Source organism: Procambarus clarkii, chromosome 68 (genome assembly GCF_040958095.1).
Source record: "Procambarus clarkii isolate CNS0578487 chromosome 68, FALCON_Pclarkii_2.0, whole genome shotgun sequence".
Classification (NCBI taxonomy): Eukaryota; Metazoa; Arthropoda; class Malacostraca; order Decapoda; family Cambaridae; genus Procambarus; species Procambarus clarkii.
The window spans coordinates 17620909-17643641 of record NC_091217.1 but is presented as its reverse complement, the minus strand read 5'-3'; the positions used below and the strand labels follow the sequence as shown (position 1 = coordinate 17643641).

The 22733-nt window shown below is 46.1% G+C and overlaps 1 protein-coding gene across 1 annotated transcript in view; it reads right to left on the bottom strand.

The window, feature by feature from the left end:
- The window catches only part of LOC138349795 (uncharacterized), a 44823-nt gene extending 22532 nt beyond the window's left edge, over positions 1-22291 (bottom strand). Inside the window, exons 1-6 of the mRNA XM_069310886.1 lie at positions 21953-22291; positions 15313-15392; positions 5315-5449; positions 4075-4174; positions 3605-3781; positions 170-288 (exon numbers count right to left, since the gene is read on the bottom strand). Coding sequence (XP_069166987.1) covers positions 170-288; positions 3605-3781; positions 4075-4174; positions 5315-5428 — 510 coding nt within the window. The 5' untranslated portion in view covers positions 5429-5449; positions 15313-15392; positions 21953-22291. The remainder of the gene's footprint in view (positions 1-169; positions 289-3604; positions 3782-4074; positions 4175-5314; positions 5450-15312; positions 15393-21952) is intronic.
- Positions 22292-22733: the final 442 nt, after the last annotated feature.

Here is a 22733-nt window from a genome sequence, read left to right as displayed (position 1 = left end):
GTCCTTGAAGCCTGTCCCTGAAGCTCGTCCCTGAAGCCCGTGTATGTACCCCTGTCTCTGAAGCATGTTGCTGCACCCCTGTCCCTGAAGCCCATGACTGTTCCCTTGTCCCTGAAGCCCGTGGCTGTACCCCGTCCCTGAAGCCGTTGGGTGTACTTTAAGAACGTACCGTGCAGGCCGGGGTGTCGCTGGGTGACTTTGCAGGTACCAGGCAGCAGGCGCCGACGGTGCAGGCGCGTTCACACACTTCCTGTGAGAGGAACCCCGTCTGCGCCTCCTCTTCACACACTGTCACATGCAGGGAGAGGACAGCGTTAGTTTCTTGGGCAGGGCAAGTGTAAACAGCTTCTTTAGCGGCAATGTCCACACGTTCATTTAATGCCAATATGGCTGGGAACTCATGAAAACTCAACTGTCTTGAGATAAGAGATATTGGATTTCGACTACCACAGGATGCAAAGGGTTAAATGACTCCAGAGCCATTATATTACTGTGAGAGTCAGTGTCAAGGGAAAGGAACGTTGAGGTTGGAAAAGCACTTGACAAGCACACAAGATTGCACAAAGTCTCCGGGGGAAGTAGCACACACAGCTTTGGTCAGGAAATACAATGGAGTAGTCAACACCCTCGTCAGAATTGGACCCATCTGGGAATAGGGCATGGATTGCAACAGCAAGTGGAACCCTCCATGGGAGCAAGGACGGACCAACATGGAGAGACTGTAAATGTGAACCGAGAGGGAATCTTGCAAGCTAGACATCCGTAAAAAAAAGGGAAGATGGTGAAAGAAAACAGGTTATCTGAAGGGTAAGAGTCAAAGCACACTACAAGCACAAGGTGGCGAGTAATTATCAAACGAAATCACCAACCCAAGAAGGCTATTAGCACCTTCAAATGTGTGGTATGTTCAAAAGGTGCCGAGGATGCAAATACGAGAATAAAAGCGCATAAGGGGAAGGAAATCATAGATATCTGATTCACCAAGGATTCTATCACCGGACAAATGACCGCGAGGGACAGTTGGGAAGCAAGATACGCACGTCCTGGAAGTCCAGTCAGCCAGGACATGCACGACTGTATGAGAGAGAATGCAGTTTGGACAATAAGGAGCAGGGTGGTGCTCCATTAAGTGCCCGTGAGTTAAACGTGTATGGTTAATACTTAACCTCGCCTGAGCTGTTTCCCATCACCAGTTACGGTGGTAGGAGAAAGGCCATCTGGACATGCTACCCTTGTCCAGACATGCTTCTACCATTGTTAATGGTACACATAGGTGTACCATTAACAATGTTCTGTGCAACAGCTTCCAGTCTCAGGTGGAGAGGGAGAACCAGAGCGTTCAGCTGGTATAGCTGGGAAGAGTATGGATATCAGCCTGGACGGACAATTGTCAGGGAGGGCCAAAAGACAAACGGGGAAAGCTACGAAGAATTATGGGGTCGAAGAGTAAGGTGGCAGTAGACAGAGACCTTGGGGAGGTGGTGAGGTTACACAAAGAGTAGGAGACGACTAGGAAGGGAAGAAACACCAGTCTGTGAACCATGAGGAACACCCTCAGCTTCAGATTGCATAAGAGCAAAAGATGTGGTGTTAGGGTTTAAGGTCTAGAAACGGTTCTAGAAAGGAAGAAGGGCGGGGAAAAGAAGTGCGATGCAACGCACAAGCATAAGTCATGTGGGAGAAAGAGATAAGATGGCAGACCTGGGAACTTGCCTCAGGTTAAGATATATGATCGCGATGTTTTAGATTAAGGAAGGCTTATTCAAATTTATAGTGCATGCATGTGGCGAGAAAGCAGGACGAGGATTGAGTCTGGGAAGAAAAGCACTGTTAGAATGAGCAGAGTCTCCACACAAGGGGCAAGGGGACATTTCACAATAGTATACTTGCAGAGAACATCTTCAATCTCCAACACCTATTGCAAAGGCGTGGAGAAGGGATGTATTCTTGAACAGAATGACTAGCACCGACAAGAATTACGGAAGACGGAAGGGTCCCGGAACTGACCATGACTATTCGAAGGTACTGACGACGACGACGAACACGAGGGGGGTCAAGTGAAGGTAGCAATATGCAGGATGGAATAACCTTTAATATTCTCATGGCAGTCCTTGAGGTTCCTATCCCCAGTCGCATCACGGTGCAGGAGAATGACTGTGCCAATGCTGACAGTTAACTAGGCATTTTTGGAGACCGAAGCAGTCTCTCGCTAATGCAGGACAACGTAGCCAGGGGTGCGGCTGCCTCCTGAGATAGTGCTGCAACACCACGGGTGCCAGCCGGGTGGGGTTAAAAGTAAAATAGGTATCCTGAGAGTTAACCAAATGCTTGTGTGTGGGTGTGTAAATCATCTGGTCACATATGCTCATCATGACAAAAATCCAAATTCATGGGCCATGTTGCAGGGACAAGCAAAGCCTGAACATATGGAGTTTGAAGCACTCAAAGTGTCCGAGATCAGGTGCAGCACCGTGCTCCTCCAGTAAGGAGCGGGGTAAAAGGTGCTGTTGTCATAACGGAAGATGGAGCCACTGGAGGTGATCACACTGAGGGGAAGACGAGGCAACTCTCACCGCCCCAGACAGTTGTCTTTGATCCCCTCGCCACAACAAGGTGAAACTCTTGAAGGGATCGCACGTACTATGCTCGAATTCGACCAGAAACTGGGGCCGAGACGAGCTCTACCGACCTTAGGGAGTCTTACGTTGACCTCCCTCACCATGGCAAGGCAGGATGTTTGGGGTAATGTACGAGACCAGACCACGAGAATACAGGAAACAGTGTAAGGCCTAAAGCTTACCTATCGGTGACGGACTACAGGGGAGTGAGGTCTTGCTCTTTATGCCCACTACCCATACTGTACCTGTTGCATTATAACATGATTTTTCTGACGATTTTATTCTTTGTTGAGTCGGGCTTTAAAGTTGTGGATGGAGGTAGCTTCCACTACTTCTTTATTCTACTTTTCTGCCACATGTCTACTACACCTCCACAACTGCTACATGACTACCACAATCACCACATCTCAAACTTACAAAATATCTTCATCTACATTAACACCTTTCACATGCCTTCCACACACCTCCCTGACCACCCACACCTGCCTACCACACCCACCACCCACACCTGCCTACCACACCCACCACCCACACCTGCCTACCACACCCACACCTGCCTACCACACCCACCACCCACACCTGCCTACCACACCCACCACCCCCACCTGCCTACCACACCCACCACCCCCATCTGCCTACCACACCCACCACCCACACCTGCCTACCACACCCACCACCCCCACCTGCCTACCACACCCACCACCCCCATCTGCCTACCACACCCACCACCCCCACCTGCCTACAACACCCACCACCCCCACCTGCCTACCACACCCACCACCCCCATCTGCCTACCACACCCACCACCCCCACCTGCCTACCACACCCACCACCCCCATCTGCCTACCACACCCACCACCCACACCTGCCTACCACGCCCACCACCCCCACCTGCCTACCACGCCCACCACCCCCACCTGCCTACCACGCCCACCACCCCCATCTGCCTACCACACCCACCACCCACACCTGCCTACCACACCTACCCTCCACTAGGACACAGGTGGCCGCGAGAGGCTCCAGGACATATCTTGTGTGGCGCCGGTGGTGTAGAGGACAGGTGCTGGGAGCAGGGGGCAGGCGCCCCCGGCAGGTGAGGCCCTGGTACTGGCACCTGTCCCCGGAGGCCCTTGGCGGGCACCTGCAGGTGAACCTCTGCGACCCTGCGGGAGACAGCTGTCTTGGGTCACGGCATCTTAATTACTACTCCACAATATATTTCCTCGAGAAGAAAAATGAATTTGATGGGTTGATTATTGCGTCACGATTCCATATCTCAATATCATTCACACACGCGCGCGCGCGCGCGCACACACACACACACACACACACACACACACACACACACACACACACACACACACACACACACACACACACACACACACGTGCGCTCACACACACACTGTAAATACACTGCTCCAAAGAGACGGACATAAAGCGGAAGAGAACATACCTGGAGAGCCAATACAGGTGGCACCGTTGGCACAGTTGGCGAGGGAACACGGGTCTTGGCACTCTGCTCTCTCCACCACCTGGCACGCCACCTCCCCCATCTGTCACAACCCTTAACATCAGTCACCCACTCCACATGCAACAGTGCACGGGGGAAGGGGTGGCAACAGTGCACGGGGGAAGGGGTGGCAACAGTGCACGGGGGAAGGGGTGGCAACAGTGCACGGGGGAAGGGGTGGCAACAGTGCACGGGGGAAGGGGTGGCAACAGTGCACGGGGGAAGGGGTGGCAACAGTGCACGGGGGAAGGGGTGGCAACAGTGCACGGGGGAAGGGGTGGCAACAGTGCACGGGGGAAGCGGTGGCAACAGTGCACGGGGGAAGCGGTGGCAACAGTGCACGGGGGAAGGGGTGGCAAAAGTGCACGGGGGAAGGGGTGGCAACAGTGCACGGGGGAAGGGGTGGCAACAGTGCACGGGGGAAGGGATATCATTATGCGGGAAGGGATATCATTATGCGGGAAGGGATATCATTATGCAGGAAAGTATATCAGTATGCAGGAAAGTATATCAGTATGCAGGAAGGTATATCAGTTTACAGGCAGGGATATCAGTATACAGGCAGGGATATCAGTATACAGGCAGGGATATCAGTATACAGGCAGGGATATCAGTATACAGGCAGGGATATCAGTATACAGGCAGGGATATCAGTATACAGGCAGGGATATCAGTATACAGGCAGGGATATCAGTATACAGGCAGGGATATCAGTATGATGTTAGTGATATCTGTACGCAGGAAAGGATATCAGTATGCATGATGGGATAAAAAGATTACTTTTTTATATTAGGTGTTAAAAATGTACAGAGTTGCAATATTCCTGAAAAATGTATTTTACACTTTCAATGTTGAATATTACGTTACCACTGAATGGTGAACCTCACCTAAAGGTAATTTGTTTTAACTGAGCGTGATTAACAAATTATAAATGAACAATTTAAATAATGATTAAACATTTCTATAAATTTTCAACGCGAAAATCAATTCAAAATAAATGAATGACGATTCCAAATTCCTTCCAATATGACCTTATGACCTGAGTGAAGGTACCTGAGTGAAGGTGCCAGGGTAGTATCCAATATGGGTACCGTTCCTGCTGCATTATTATTATAATAAATAAATTATAAGGAAATAAATCAGAAGTAGAGGAAAGTAAGCAGGAAGACCTGGCAGGAAGTACCTGGCAATGACAGACGGTGCAGGGGTCGGCCAGCCACTCAGCGCCCGGCCTCACCACACGCCCCGCCCACCTGCACGTGACGTCACACCCACACGCCTCCAGCTTCCGGTTCATTCTGCCAGCGTCCTCCTCGTGCTGCGGATGTCATTACCATTCCTAAGTTAAACCTTTCACAGCAGCTCATTTACACGATGGAAATGTATGAGAAGAGGAACATGTTGCACAAAGAAATTCTTGAGAATGTCTGAAAAGGCACGAGGTGAATTCAGTGCTCTTAGCTGGTGCTGTGTGCACATCTTTGAATACTGGAGGTCATTATACAGTCACGCTGGACTTGTGCTTTAATTCAATACATCCTCCAAACATTTTTGTACCCATAACCCTATACTATGAACCGATGCAGAAAAAAAAATTGCCATTAGCATACTGAAGAACATTCCAAACATTGGAAACATCCTAACATAGCCTAAGCTGTCTAAGGCCTAATATAAATAATCCAAGACCTAACACACACACTCCTGAGGCCCAAGTAGTATGAATTTGTACTATACAAGGCATAGGAGAGGAAGGCTATTGACTTCTTTCGCCGACCCTATACACAAAAAATAGGACATGTGGAATGCAGCAGTTAACATTATATTCACATATTAGCTGTACCCGGCTACGCGTTGCTGTGGCTCCGCAAGGCATGCAAGTTGCTGAACTTCCCTCTCTATCCTCTTATCCTCCAGTGCTATAGTCATAATGTCTTGGCACTTTCCCCTGATAATTCGCTTCCCTTTACCTTATCCTCCCCACCATCTCCCACTTCCCCATCCCCTGGTCCCTTATCATTCCCTCCTCCCTTGTCCCCTAGCATCCCCAACTCCCCAGTCCCATCGTCCTCCCCACCATTCTTCATTGCCCCGTCCCCTCGTCCCCACCATCCTCAACTCCCTCGTTCCTACCATCCCCATCTCCCCCGTCCTCCTCATCCTATCCACCATTACCCCCTTCCCTGTCCCCCTCGTCTTCCCCACCATCCCCCACTCCCTCGTCTGATGCATTCCCAAATGAGCTGATGTTCCCATCAGAAAACTGGGAACATCAAAATATCTGATGTTCGCATCACTGAAAAATAAGAAGTTAAAAAAACGAAATGAAAAAATGAAAAAATAAAAAAGTAAACTATACTCATGAAATGAACGAAATTGAAACAACACAGCTCAATTCCAACACAATGTCACAAAATAATTAAATCGAAATGAAAATAAATAGAAATCTATGAAAAATCAATTTATCAATAAAATCGGAAACATTGAAATGGAATCGTAACATATTTAGTATAGCGCGTGTTATTCTTACATGCAACAGATGGCGCTGTTTTTCAAAAAAGCCTGTTTTTACCTGTCACAGGTGTGGCACCTATACTTATACTCACGAAATGAACGGTATTGTAAACAACACAGCTCAATTCCAACACTGTCACAAAATAATTAAGTCAAAATGAAAATGAATCAAAATCCATGAAAACTTAATTAATCAATGCAATCAGAAACACTGAAATGGAATCATAACATATTTAGCATAGTGTGTGTTGCTCTTACATGCAACAGATCGTGCTGTTTCTCATAACAAACATGTTTTTACCTGTCAGAGGTGTGGCATCTATTTAGTAGATATATATGAACATGCGTGTATTCAAATGGAACGTTGTGTCACATTTTCTAAGCAATCGGTGAAGAACTTTGAGATTATAGCGTGTGTTGCTCTTACGTCTAACAGATGGTGCTGTTTAAAAAATAAACATTATTTTTTTCCTGTTACAGGTGAGGCATGTATATAGTAGGTATATAAAAACGCCCGCCTATTTAAATGCAACGGTGTATCAAAATTTCAAAGCAATCGGTAAAGACGTTTCAAAGATTTCCCTCATGAAATACACGAATAACAGTTAAAAAAAAAAATCCTATCACAGATGTGACCTCTATATAGTATGTATATAAAAACTCGCTCAGATGTGAATAGAATGTTGTGTGAAAATTTCAAAGCAATCGGTGAAGAACTTTCGGAGATTTGCGATTTTGAACAAACGAACATTAATTTTTTTATTTAAATAGTAGTAAGTAATTATGAATAGAACGCACCAAACTGGGAAGGCTATGTAGCACCATCAAATGTGCGGGATAATCAGAGGGCGCTAAATATCACCAAGGATGCCAATACGAGAACAAAAACGCGCAAGGCAAACGATATTAAAAGTATCCGAGTCGCCAAGAATTCTATCAAGGGACAAGTGACCGCGGGGAATGGCCAGAAAACAAGACACATGCTTGTCCTGGAAGTCAGGACATTCTACAAGGATGTGCACGACCGTTAGAGGAACAATGCAATTTGGACAGTAAGGAGCAGGTCGGCGCTCCATTAAGTGACCATGAGTTAAATGGGTATGGCCAATACATATCCTAGCCAGAGCCGTTTCCCACCGCCGGTTACAGTGGCAAGAGGAAGGCCACTGGGACACACGACTCCTAAGAGTACGCAGTTTGTTACCAATAACAGAAGACCAACAACTCTGCCAGCTGGTAAGGATGGAGGCATGAATACCTGGATAAAAGTTGAATTAAGGAATACCTTTACGGGAGATGGGACAAGTGCGGATAGCGTTCTTAGCAGCTGCATCCGCACCCTCATTTAAAGAGACGCCAATATGGAGGGGAACCCAGCAAAACACAACCGACTTAAATTTACTGGAGATAAGAAACGGCCAATGTTGAATCTCGATGACCACCGGGTGGACCGGATTAAAGGACCCTAAAGCCATGAGGGCACTACGAGAGTCAACTACCACCACGAAGGAGGATTGACACTGGGAAAGCAGGAGACGAAGAGCATAGAGAATAGCATAAAGTTCGGCTGTGAAGATGCTAGCCTCTGGAGGAAGGCGACACATATAAATGTGGTCAGGAAAAACAACAGAGTAGCCCACACCGTCAGCAGATTTAGACCCATCGGTGAAGATGGGAACAGAGTGGGAGTGAGAAGAAAAGTGCTCAAGGAAGAGGCGTTTCAGAACTGTAAGAGGGGTAAAAGCTTTAGTGATGCGGGTCAGAGAAGTACAAAATTTGGGAAGGGGGACCCTCCACAGGGGGCAAGAATGGAACAATAGGAGGAGAAACATTAGTAATATGAACCGAAAGAGAATCTTGTAAGCGAGACAAATGGACAGAAAGAGGAGGTGGTGAAGAGGAACAGGAACTACATGAGGGGTAAAAGTCAAAGCACGATAGAAGCGAGAGTGAGGATGCTGTAAGGATCGCGCAAGATAGTGAAGACTGTAACGATCACGGCGGTCCTGGAGAGACAAAGCCAGTATCAGCGTACAAGCTGAGCGTAGGAGTTGAACGAAAAGCACCAAAGCTGAGGTGCAACCCAGTATGGTGCAAAGGATCAAGATGGCGAAGAGTAGAAGGAGAAGCAGAAGAGTATGCAGGGCAACCATAATCGAGTTTAGACAGGACGAGAGAGGAATGCAAATAGAGGAGCGTGTGTATCCGCTCCCCAAGAAGTATGGGACAAAACCTTAACCACTGCACTGCGCAAAGCGCCTTTAGGCGCTCAGAGAGTTGTGTTTTTGTTTTTTAATTTGGCTATATTTTAATGTTTTTTAATGTTTTCATTACTATTTGTGTTTTGAAATGGAAATAGTTGACTTTGGAAACATTTTGACATTAAATTTACCTGAACATTTGTAAAAATAACAAAAATATGTCCTTGACAATTGCACCAAGACGTTTTTGCCGAAAATAGGTGAGCAGTGCAAGGGTTAAGTAGGTTAAGGGCCTTAGAGCATTCAATACGGAGGTAAGAGACATGAGGCGACCAAGACAAACGAGTGTCAAAGAATAACCCCAAAAGCTTTGTGGAATCTTTGTACTCAAGGGGATGACCATAAAGTGACAGAGGGACGAAAAACGACACGCTTCCGAGTAAAAGTCATGGCACAAGTCTTAGTAGTTGAGAACTTGAAGCCATGATTGGTGGCCCAAGATGACACGGCATCAATCGCAAGTTGAAGCCGCCATTGAAGGAGAGGCGAATCATCACCCTGACAGCAAAGAGTAAGATCGTCAACATAAAGAGTGGAGAAGACGCCAGAATGAAAGGAGGAAAGAAGACCATTGAGGGCAACCAGAAAAAGAGTAGTACTAAGAACGCTACCTTGGGGCACACCTTCATACTGCCGAAAAGAGGCAGAGAGAGTGGTACCAAGCCTGACTCAAAAGGTACGACGAGAGATAAAGCTTTGAAGGAAGAGAGGGAGATTACCACGAAGGCCAAAAGAATGAAGTTGAGATAGAATATGGTATCTCCAAGTCGTGCCATAAGCCTTTTCCAGGTCAAAAAGAACAGCAACAACGGAGGTCTTCGCAGCAAAAGCAGAACGAATATAGACCTCCAAGTTCACCAGGACATCAGTCGTGCTGCGGCACTTGCGAAAACCAAGTAGAGAAGTTTGGTGGTGATGGTGTTCCAAGAACCACATCAGACGGACATTTACCATACGCTCAAACAGCTTGCAAACACAACTCGTGAAAGCAATAGGGCGGAAGTCCTTAGGGGATGTACCAAGAGACCCTGGTTTCCGAATAGGGAGTACAACGGCATCGATCCAGTCCTCATGGACTGACGACGACTCCCAGACTTGGTTATACAGACTCAAATACTGAGACGTGCAAGAGGGAGAGGGGAAGCATCTCATAATGAATGTCATCCGAGCCCGCTGCTGTAGAAACGCAGAGGGCCAGGACAGACTGAAGTTCAGAGAGAGAGAGAATGGATCATTATATGGAAGGCAGAGATGAGTGTGGAAATCTAAGGGATGAGATTCAAGAACGGGCTTACGAAGAAGGAAAGATTGAGGAAGATGAGAACCAGAGCTAACAGAAGAAAAGTGGGAACCCAGTTCGGTCGCGACCTGCACTGGGTCCGCCACATGAGTACCACGGAGGTGAAGAACCGGATAGACATCTGGAACGAACTTAATGGTACGGATGGCCCTACGGGCCACCACACTTGCTTTCCGAAACAAAATAAATGAATCAGCTCTCTGCAGGCGTTGGTGTTTCTTCCAGGCTGCACGCTTACAGCGGACAGCCCGAGCACAGTCCGCATTCCACCAGGGAACGCACTTTCGTGTGCCCCGGGGGAGAGAGCGGAGGGCAGCGTTGAAGACGGTGTCATGAAAAAGGAGGGCGCGAGGGAGAGGCAAAGAGGAGAGGTCAGTGAGAGTAGCATGAAGGGTAAATAGGTTCCAGTCAACTTTGGCAAACTGCCACCTAGGGAAGGAGAGGGGAGGGTGAAAACAGAAAAAGGAAACAAGGATGGGGAAATGGTCACTGTTAAGGAGGTAATCAAGAACCTGCCAGTGAGATCTAAGTAAAGGGACGACGAGCAGAGAGAAAGATCAAGACAGGAAAGGGTGCGAGTAAGAGAGTCCACATGGGTGGGCTCACTTGAATTCAGAAGAGACAAGGAAGAACAAAGGACGAACGGTTCGAGAAGACGGCCTCGGGTGTTTGTCAGAACATCACCCCAGAGGGAATGTCGACAGTTGAAATCACCCAAATGGAGCACCGGCTCTGGCAAGGAGTCGAGGTGGTGGTTTAGATCAGGAAGAGAAAGCAGGACATTTGGAGGGAGATAAATGGAACAGACTGTATACCATTTACCCACAAAAACACTGGCAGCAGAAGTGTATAGGTGACAGAAGAAGTAGGGGGGCGAAGGGAATATCAGAACGAATTGAGAGAGCAGTAGAGTTATGAGCCCCAGCAAGAGCTGGGGGGGGGGGGGGGAGAAAGAAAGGAATAACCACGAAAGTGACCAGGATGAGCACCAAGAATTGGCTCCTGGAGACAAACACAAAGTGGTGAAAACTGTAATCAGAAGTTGGAGTTCATGGAAGTTGGCATAAAATCCACGAATATTCCACTGAAGAACAGACATTATCAAAAAGAGGCAGGACAGCAACAGAGAACACTGAAGAAACAATGGTAAAGAAGTACATAGTATATTAAATAAGCTTAGGATCAGGGTCAGCAAAATCAGGGTTAGGAGATCGTGGGTAAACTTAGTAAAGATGGAGGGAAGGGAGCAGGAGGACAGACCAGAGGCGGACAGACGGGGTCCAGAGGAGACAACCGAGCAGGGCTGTCAAGGACAGGAGGAGGAGGAGGAGGGGGGGGGGCAGAAACCGGGGAATGCACCTCAGCAAGAGCAAGCAACAGAAAGGGAATCAGGGGTTAAAGAAACCTCCATAGCTGGGACAGGGGCCCGTCCATCGAAATGGGAGGGGACGGAGTGAGTGTGTCAGAGGTGGGGGCGAGGAAGAAAGCGATGTCTTCTTACCCTCTGGGGAGGAGGAAGGAGAGGAGCCAGGCTTACGATTCTGACTCAAAGAGACAGGTGTACCAGCAACAACGTACTGGGCGACAGACTCAATGGTCTCGGCAGGAGAAGATGATCGGGAGTGAACAACATGAAGATTGCTGGGAGGATGATGGACATCCGCCTGAGACAGACAGGCGGCGTGGAGGGCCAAGACATTGTCTGGATGGCCTGGAAACGGTTGTGGGACTGAGGAAGGTGGGAAGGATTTAAATATGAAATGTGGGAAGAAAACAATAATTTACGGGCACCGAATATGTTATCCAGTGAATTAAGGAAATGTACATGTAAATTTAAAATGAATTTCCACAAATCACGAAACGTTTAAGTCTGTTTTTATTTTACTTCCCAGGATATTTAAGACTCAAATTGAACCTTCACAGTCAGTAAAGAATAACGGAACACTTGCGATTTGAAAACTTAAAAACAGGTGATTTAAGGGGAGAGAACAGGCAATGATCGCAGCTATTACTCGCAGCAATATCAGTCAATTAGGTTCACTGTCTCAAATTCGCCTGAAAAGCATTAGGACGACTGTCAGCCTATATGGGGCTGATAGTCGTCTCTAGTAACTGAAGCTCTCAACTTTGAATCAAGTCTAAGTCTTCCCTCAAATGGGCTAGAATTTATGTGATTGCAGCTTGGAGTCGTGGCCAGTATCTAACAGGCGCTGTGATTGACGATAAGCACACATCAAATGACTACCTTTCTCCACTTTGAGTCATGTCATCCAACATACTTAGGTACCCCAATGAACTGGAGAGGTCGAGATAAAGGTAGCCCAGTATTTACCTATACTGACCTGTCCTTCACAATACAATGACAATTAGTTTAACAGTGTCAAGAATCCCCACCTCCTCGAAAAACATTTACTTCACAAGATATCCTGACTGTACAGGGGGCCAGATTCACGAAGCAGTTACGCAAGTACACACGAACGTGTGCATCTTTCCTCAATCTTTGGCAGTTTTGGTTACCTTTATTAAACAGTTTACAAGCATGAAAACTTCCCAATTAACTGTTATTGTTATAAATAGCCTCCTGGTGCTTCAGAGCTCATTAAGTGTTTATTAATTGTAAACAAAGCAGCCAAAGATTGAGAAAAGATATACAGGTTCGCAAGCTCTTCATGAATCTGGGTCCAGGTTCCCTGGAATTTATATTGCATCAACACGCTGCATTTAATACCTTGTGTTACAGCGTTAAAAATGCCACACTTAGTGAGGGATGCTACAGAACCCCTCACCTGGTGTCACAACCTACCTCACCTGGTGTCACAACCTACCTCACCTGGTGTCACAACCCCCTCCTCACCTGGTGTCACAACCCCCTCCTCACCTGGTGTCACAACCCCCTCCTCACCTGGTGTCACAACCCCCCCTCACCTGGTGTCACAACCCCCCCTCACCTGGTGTCACAACCCACCTCACCTGGTGTCACAACCCCACCTCACCTGGTGTCACAACCCCACCTCACCTGGTGTCACAACCCCACCTCACCTGGTGTCACAACCCCCCTTCACCTGGTGTCACAACCCCACCTCACCTGGTGTCACAACCCCACCTCACCTGGTGTCACAACCTACCTCACCTGGTGTCACAACCTACCTCACCTGGTGTCACAACCTACCTCACCTGGTGTCACAACCCCCTCCTCACCTGGTGTCACAACCCCCTCCTCACCTGGTGTTACAACCCCCCTTCACCTGGTGTCACAACCCCCCCTCACCTGGTGTCACAACCCACCTCACCTGGTGTCACAACCCCCCCTCACCTGGTGTCACAACCCCCCCTCACCTGGTGTCACAACCCCACCTCACCTGGTGTCACAACCCCACCTCACCTGGTGTCACAACCCCACCTCACCTGGTGTCACAACCCCACCTCACCTGGTGTCACAACCCCCCTTCACCTGGTGTCACAACCCCCCTCACCTGGTGTCACAACCCCCCTCACCTGGTGTCACAACCCCCCCTCACCTGGTGTCACAACCCCCCCTCACCTGGTGTCACAACCCCCCCCTCACCTGGTGTCACAACCCCCCCCTCACCTGGTGTCACAACCCCCCCCTCACCTGGTGTCACAACCCCCCCTCACCTGGTGTCACAACCCCCCCCCTCACCTGGTGTCACAACCCCCCCCCTCACCTGGTGTCACAACCCCCCCCTCACCTGGTGTCACAACCCCCCCCTCACCTGGTGTCACAACCCCCCTCACCTGGTGTCACAACCCCACCTCACCTGGTGTCACAACCCCACCTCACCTGGTGTCACAACCCCCCCTCACCTGGTGTCACAACCCCCCCTCACCTGGTGTCACAACCCCCCCTCACCTGGTGTCACAACCCCCCCTCACCTGGTGTCACAACCCCCCCTCACCTGGTGTCACAACCCCCCTCACCTGGTGTCACAACCCCCCCTCACCTGGTGTCACAACCCCCCTCACCTGGTGTCACAACCTCCCTCACCTGGTGTCACAACCCCCCCCCTCACCTGGTGTCACAACCCCCCCCCTCACCTGGTGTCACAACCCACCTCACCTGGTGTCACAACCCCCCCCCCTCACCTGGTGTCACAACCCACCTCACCTGGTGTCACAACCCCCCTCACCTGGTGTCACAACCCCCCTCACCTGGTGTCACAACCCCCCTCACCTGGTGTCACAACCCACCTCACCTGGTGTCACAACCCCCCCTCACCTGGTGCCACAACCCCCCTCACCTGGTGTCACAACCCACCTCACCTGGTGTCACAACCCACCTCACCTGGTGTCACAACCCACCTCACCTGGTGTCACAACCCCCCTCACCTGGTGTCACAACCCCCCTCACCTGGTGTCACAACCCCCCTCACCTGGTGTCACAACCCCCCCTCACCTGGTGTCACAACCCCCCTCACCTGGTGTCACAACCCCCCCTCACCTGGTGTCACAACCCACCTCACCTGGTGTCACAACCCCCCCTCACCTGGTGTCACAACCCCCCTCACCTGGTGTCACAACCCCCCTCACCTGGTGTCACAACCCCCCTCACCTGGTGTCACAACCCCCCTCACCTGGTGTCACAACCCCCCCTCACCTGGTGTCACAACCCCCCCTCACCTGGTGTCACAACCCCCCTCACCTGGTGTCACAACCCCCCTCACCTGGTGTCACAACCCCCCTCACCTGGTGTCACAACCCCCCTCACCTGGTGTCACAACCCCCCTCACCTGGTGTCACAACCCCCCTCACCTGGTGTCACAACCCCCCTCACCTGGTGTCACAACCCCCCCTCACCTGGTGTCACAACCCCCCCTCACCTGGTGTCACAACCCCCCTCACCTGGTGTCACAACCCCCCCTCACCTGGTGTCACAACCCCCCCTCACCTGGTGTCACAACCCCCCTCACCTGGTGTCACAACCCACCTCACCTGGTGTCACAACCCCCCCTCACCTGGTGTCACAACCCCCCTCACCTGGTGTCACAACCCCCCTCACCTGGTGTCACAACCCCCCTCACCTGGTGTCACAACCCACCTCACCTGGTGTCACAACCCCCCCCTCACCTAAGGTTGCCACAAACTGCTCACCTGGATGACGTAAGAGTCCAACACTTCGTAGGCTTCATCCAATTCCCGGTAGACGGCGTCGCAGGCGGCTTCGTCACTCACTGTGGGAGACTGACTAGGTCATTAAGGGTCACCACACACACACACACACACACACACAAAAATCACCCCAACACACTATACCATCAATATACCAGCCTTGCCTGCAATAGTCATCCTGTAGACAATACTAGTTCCTGTTATCTAACACAGAGTTGGTATGAGGCTACAATTAACGATATAATTAAACAACAGTAAAAATTTAATTTAACTGACGCCTGTACGGAGTTACACAATTACATACTGCAAGATATTGGGGCTAAACCCGTCTCCGACTTTTCAACTGTCCAGTTTAGACGAGGCTCGGCCCACTACTCTCTTACATACAAAAACACTCATAATATCTAGGAGAGGGAAGAAGGTACCCTTGCCGTAGCCTACTTCAAGCAATCCTCAAATAAAGGCGTGAGAGAAGATCGCTGACCACGCACCTAGCTGTTCGTCAGTTACTAGCACTGCAATGTCATCTCAGGCCTCCCCTCTGTAACTCTCCCACTTGCTATACAGCCAGGTAGTTAATGTTCAGACCACGATGTCTTATCTTATATCCAAGCCAAGGTCGCAAAGACAGAGACAATAATAATCATCACTAGGATGTTCACAAATTTACTTCAAATATCATGTATATCAATATAAATTAACCTGCAACTCTTATCAATATCATACGCAAATATATATTTAGACTGGCATAACTAAAGCTAACCTTTGCCTCCTGGAACTAGACTTAAAATAATCCTTTGTTACACGGCAAAGCCTGCATGCAAACAAATTTATCAACATTTGCTTCACAATGAATATGTGTCAACATCCTCCGACTGAATATTTACATTCCACGGCAATTTTAAGTACACATGAATGAATCACACAAATATTAATACTCGCATAAGCACTATTGTATCCGCATATCATAAATCAATTATCTCATCAGCACTATAAGCATCACATAATAGAAAGTGCACAACATAAATCAATTTGAAACATTTCAACACCCTAAGATTCCTAAGAGAATCCTGCAGCCTAATCCTCTCGGCAATCTTTCGCGCCTATGAAAAATCAATTAATCCTATAGAAATATAAACATGTGTACAGTATATTATTATTATAATATATATATATATATATATATATATATATATATATATATATATATATATATATATATTGTGACGGTAACGCGTTGGTGTTCGGCTGTTAAGGCTAGGGGTATGGCCTCGTCACATAGTTATAAAAAAAAATAGAAAAAACTGGAACTTCGTCTGTGGTAAGGTAAGGAGAAGACACACAAAACACAAGTAAATTTTAACAATGAAATTTTAATTACGTTAAATAAATCAAAACATGAAAAAATGGACAAACAAATTCTTATAATAAAATCAATCAATCACAATAATAAGAATACTTAAATGACACAATGAAAAGTTACGTTAAGGCAAAATAACAAGAAGTGCAACACAAAAGTAAATGGGAGGTGCTGGAATATTGGCTGTAAGCCACCACTTCTCTCAGTACACGCTAGCGTCTAGCCGGGAGGAGTGGTGACAACGAGAGCACCGAATATTCTGAGGTCTGAGGTCGTGGCGACCCCAGACATCAAGTAGTATGGGGGGGGGGCGAGTGCAGGTGCAGCCAGACCGGCGACCAATCAGCGGAGCCGGTAGCGATCAACATGTAGTTTGGTGGTTTGAGTCCGAACAGGTGGCTGGCTGCATACGTTTTGCTCACCCTGGCAAGCCTTGCTGGTGTTGTTGTCGTTGTTGGACATGTCTTCCATAGTCGTTTTATATAATTTCGACGACGTAATTATGGAGGGAAGAGCAGGCTCAATCTCTTGAAGGAGATTATCGTCACAATTATATATATATATATATATATATATATATATATATATATTTATATCATCAACACAAGACAGAACACGAAACAATGGATATTGAATAGAAGTGTTTGTAGAAAGCCTATTGGTCCATATTTCTTGATGCTTCTATATTGGAGCGGAGTCTTGAGGTGGGTAGAATATAGTTGTGCAATAATTGGCTGTTGATTGCTGGTGTTGACTTCTTGATGTGTAGTGCCTCGCAAACGTCAAGCCGCCTGCTATCGCTGTATCTATCGATGATTTCTGTGTTGTTTACTAGGATTTCTCTGGCGATGGTTTGGTTGTGGGAAGAGATTATATGTTCCTTAATGGAGCCCTGTTGCTTATGCATCGTTAAACGCCTTGAAAGAGATGTTGTTGTCTTGCCTATATACTGGGTTTTTTGGAGCTTACAGTCCCCAAGAGGGCATTTGAAGGCATGAGCCCGGATGGGCACATGTATAAGCAAGTAGATGGGGTCGCCATGGGTTCTCCCCTAGGTGTCCTGTTTGCAAACTTCTACATGGGTACCATCGAGTAAAAAGTCTTAGTCGACATGAACTTGAAACCGGCCATATACTGCAGGTATGTTGACGACATTTTTACACAGGTACCTGATGTCAGACATCTGCAGGAGCTGAAGGAGGCATTTGAGCAGAGTTCCGTGCTGCGTTTCACTTACGAGATGGAAAAGGATGGGAAGCTGCCCTTTCTAGATGTAACAGTCATGGAAAAGGGCGGAGGTTTCCACACTGCAGTCTACACTATGGAAACAAACATAGGAATGTGCCTAAATGCCAACAGCGACTGCCCAGACAGGTACAAGAGGAGTGTTGTTAACGCATATGTCGACCGTGCTCTCAGCCTCAGCTCAGAATGGAAGCAAGTCGACGAAGAACTCTGTAGGGTAAGGCAGGTCCTAGTCAATAACGGCTTCTCCAATGGTTTCGTCGAAGACATCATAAGAAGGAAAGTGAAAAGCCATGCAACCTCTGAAGAGACAACTAACACAACACCTATACCCCCTATTAGACTATTTTACAGGAACTTCTTTTCCACAGCTCATAAAACTGAGGAAAGGGTCCTGAAAGATATTGTTAATAGAAACGTTATCCCTACAGACAAAAATCAGAGGATACAACTGACGATTTACTATAAAACCAGAAAAACGGCCAGCCTACTCATGAGAAACTCTCCAGACACAAAACAGAACGCTTTAAAAGAGACTAACGTAGTCTATGCCTTCAAATGCCCTCTTGGGGACTGTAAGCTCCAAAAAACCCAGTATATAGGCAAGACAACAACATCTCTTTCTAGGCGTTTAACGATGCATAAGCAACAGGGCTCCATTAAGGAACATATAATCTCTTCCCACAACCAAACCATCGCCAGAGAAATCCTAGTAAACAACACAGAAATCATCGATAGATACAGCGATAGCAGGCGGCTTGACGTTTGCGAGGCACTACACATCAAGAAGTCAACACCAGCAATCAACAGCCAATTATTGCACAACTATATTCTACCCACCTCAAGACTCCGCTCCAATATAGAAGCATCAAGAAATATGGACCAATAGGATTCTACAAACACTTCTATTCAATATCCATTGTTTCGTGTTCTGTCTTGTGTTGATGCAATTAATACCCTATTAATACTCTTGTTCTGTCTTGTGTTGATGAAATTAATACCCTATTAATACCATATCTTGTTCTGTCTTGTGTTAATGCCACATCACCCCTTCCACCTCACTCAAATGTAGATATAAAATCGGAGATGCGTAAGTTCTATTCAGTTGTGTATTTGTGAACTAAAGTCTTTGAAAATGTAATAAGTTTTACGAAACGCGCTCGTGTCGCGTCAGACTAGAAATAAAAATGAATTTTGGAGAATTGATTTTTGATTTACCTCCAACAGTGAAACGAAATGTACGAAAGATTGAGAAAATTCGTGTTAGAATTATTAATCTTACTTTTTCGGTCATATTTAATAATATATATATATATATATATATATATATATATATATATATATATATATATATATATATATATATATATATGTCGTACCTAGTAGCCAGAACTCACTTCTCAGCCTACTATTTAAGGCCCGATTTGCCTAATAAGCCAAGTTTTCCTGAATTAATATATTTACTATAATTTTTTTCTTATGAAATGATAAAGCAACCCTTTTCTCTATGTATGAGGTCAATTTTTTTTTAGAGTTAAAATTAACGTTGATATATGACCGAACCTAACCAACCCTACCTAACCTAACTTAACCTATATTTATAGATAAGGTTAGGTTAGGTAGCCAAAAAAAGTTAGGTTAGGTTAGGTAGGTTAGGTAGACGTAAAAACATTAATTCATGAAAACTTGGCTTATTAGGCAAATCGGGCCTTGCATAGTAGGCTGAGAAGTGCGTTCTGGCTACTAGGTACGACATATATATATATATATATATATATATATATATATATATATATGTCGTACCTAGTAGCCAGAACGCACTTCTCAGCCTACTATGCAAGGCCCGATTTGCCTAATAAGCCAAGTTTTCATGAATTAATTGTTTTTCGACTACCTAACCTATCTAACCTAACCTAACTTTTTCAGCTACCTAACCTAACCTATAAAGATAGGTTAGGTTAGGTAGGGTTGGTTAGGTTCGGTCATATATCTACGTTAATTTTAACTCCAATAAAAAATATTGACGTCATACATAATGAAATGGGTAGCTTTATCATTTCATAAGAAAAAAATTAGAGAAAATATATTAATTCAGGAAAACTTGGCTTATTAGGCAAATCGGGCCTTGCATAGTAGGCCGAGAAGTGCATTCTGGCTACTAGGTACGACATATATATATATATATTGTGACGGTAACGTGTTGGTGTTCGGCTGTTCAAAAGCTAGGGGTATGGCCTCGTCACATATAGAAACAAAAAATAGAAAATCTGGAACTTCGTCTGTGGTAAGGTAATGAGAAGACACACAAAACACAAGTAAATTTAACAATGAAATTTTAATTACGTTAAAAAAGCAAAACATGAATAAAATGGACATACAAATTCGTATAATAAAATCAATCAAAATAGTAAGAATAATCAAATGACAAAATGAAAAGTTACGTTAAGACAAGTGAGTAATAACAAGTGAGCAATATACAATCAAATAAGAGGTGCAGGAATATTGGCTTTAAGCTATCACCTCTCTTAGTACACGTAAGCCACAGCTTAGTCTACCAACGAGACGTGTTAACCTGTTGAAAGCATTGGATATTCTGAGGACTGAGGTCGTGGCGGCCCCAGACATCAAGTAGTGTGGTGGGTGGAGTGCAGTTGCAGCTGGACCCGCAGCCAATCAGCGATGAGCAGGCGACAAGACAGGTAGTTTGGTGGTTCGAGGTGGAGCAGGTGTTCCTGGCTGCATACGTTTTGCTCTCTGGCAAACCTTGGTGTTGTTGTCGTTGTTGGATATTTCTTCCATATTAGTTGTATAGGGATTTATATCGACGTATTTTGGAGGGAAGAGCAGGCTCAATCTCTTGAAGGAGATTATCGTCACAATATATATATATATATATATATATATATATATATATATATATATATATATATATATATATATATATATATATATATATATATATATGTCGTACCTAGTAGCCAGAACGCACTTCTCACCCTACTATGCAAGGCCAAATTTGCCTAATAAGTCAAGTTTTCATGAATTATTTGTTTTTCGACTACCTAACCTAACTTTTTCGGCTACCTAACCTAACCTATAAAGATAGGTTAGGTAGGGTTGGTTAGGTTCAGTCATATATCTACGTTAATTTTAACTCCAATAAAAAAAAAATTGACCTCATACATAATGAAATGGGTAGCTTTATCATTTCATGAGAAAAAAATTAGAGAAAATATATTAATTCAGGAAAACTTGGCTTATTAGGCAAATCGGGTCGTGCATAGTATGCTGAGAAGTGAGTTCTGGCTACTAGGTACGACATTATATATATATATATATATATATATATATATATATATATATATATATATATATATATATATATATATATATATATATATATATATATATATATATATATATATATATATACACACACGTGTGTATATCACGAAAATAAACACGTGATTAAGAATGTGACAATGTCAGACCACGGAGGAAAATGACAGGTGGCGGGCGAGGCAGTCTTCTTGTCCCCATCTTCTGAGGTCATGTTCATATTTCATTATCGCCAAGACAGGATATTATATAACACGATGTCTACTAAATACAAATCAATATATCTGCCTCATTTGAGTTTCAAACACCTTAACAAGTGTTCCACAACGCCATGCTGGCCAGTGGCCGGTCAGGGGGCGTTGCTCCCGGTAAAGTTAAGGTGGCTAATGACGCGTCCCGAGTTACAGCTCGTTAATGTAATTACATCTGCGGTTAAATAATTAACTAACACCAGTGTTTATCCAAGACCCTCCTTGTGATGTATAGAGATAATACATAAAGGATCCATATTTACACCCGCTGATCAGTACTCCCCCCCCCCCCCCCCCCCAGTCATACAGTGGGCCCCAGAGGAGAGCCGGGCGCAGGTCATACAACTATACAGGGAACTGTTGTAATATAATTTCATGTGATAAAATAGTGGAGTGGAGGAGGTTGGTGGCCACCTGGTCGACCTACCTTTGTGGTGCGTTGGTTCGTATTTCTCCGAGACTATTTGGGTAGTTGTGTTGTTCTTTAATGACCATAATTGGTAACTGGGAGTGATTGAGGAGACGGAGGGCAGAGGGTGGTGGGGGCCGGCTTCCTACGGTGGTTACTGGCGGTGTCACAGCCTACATGACCCGCCAGGGGACACACCTAATGACTGTACTGCTGTCTTGTTGAAGCACACACTTGTTACACTTTGTTAAAATGTGTAAACACTTGGGCTTTTACCGGTCATTTGACAACAGTTTGCAGAGGTTGTTACTACAGTTGGTTAGTGTGACGGCCGCCACTAACGAGCGAGGTGTCTCCCAGAGCTCTCAGCGGTGACTGGTCAGGCAGGCCTCCCTCCCGGCCAGACGTCGCCCGGGACATAAACATAACTAATCGTACTATGATCACCTCTATCAACCTCTGACACACGTGTATACTCTACAGTAAAATAGTTTTGGTGTATAAATGATTACGGTGATTTATATGATTTGGTGTAAATGATTTTTGGTGATTAGATGATTACCGGAATACCTACAGAGGAGGCAACCAGCTGGCTATAGTGTTGAAATGACCCGGTTGTTTTGTGCTCGCCAGACGTACGACGCAACTTAATATTAATAACACTTTCAGGTTCCACTGACGCAGTACCAAGTCACTCATTAAAATATTTGTTAAAAATTTAAATTTTATCGGATCAATCTGGTAGTAGTTTCAAAATAAGCGTCTTTAGATTGCACACAATTTGATACCAAAATCAAAG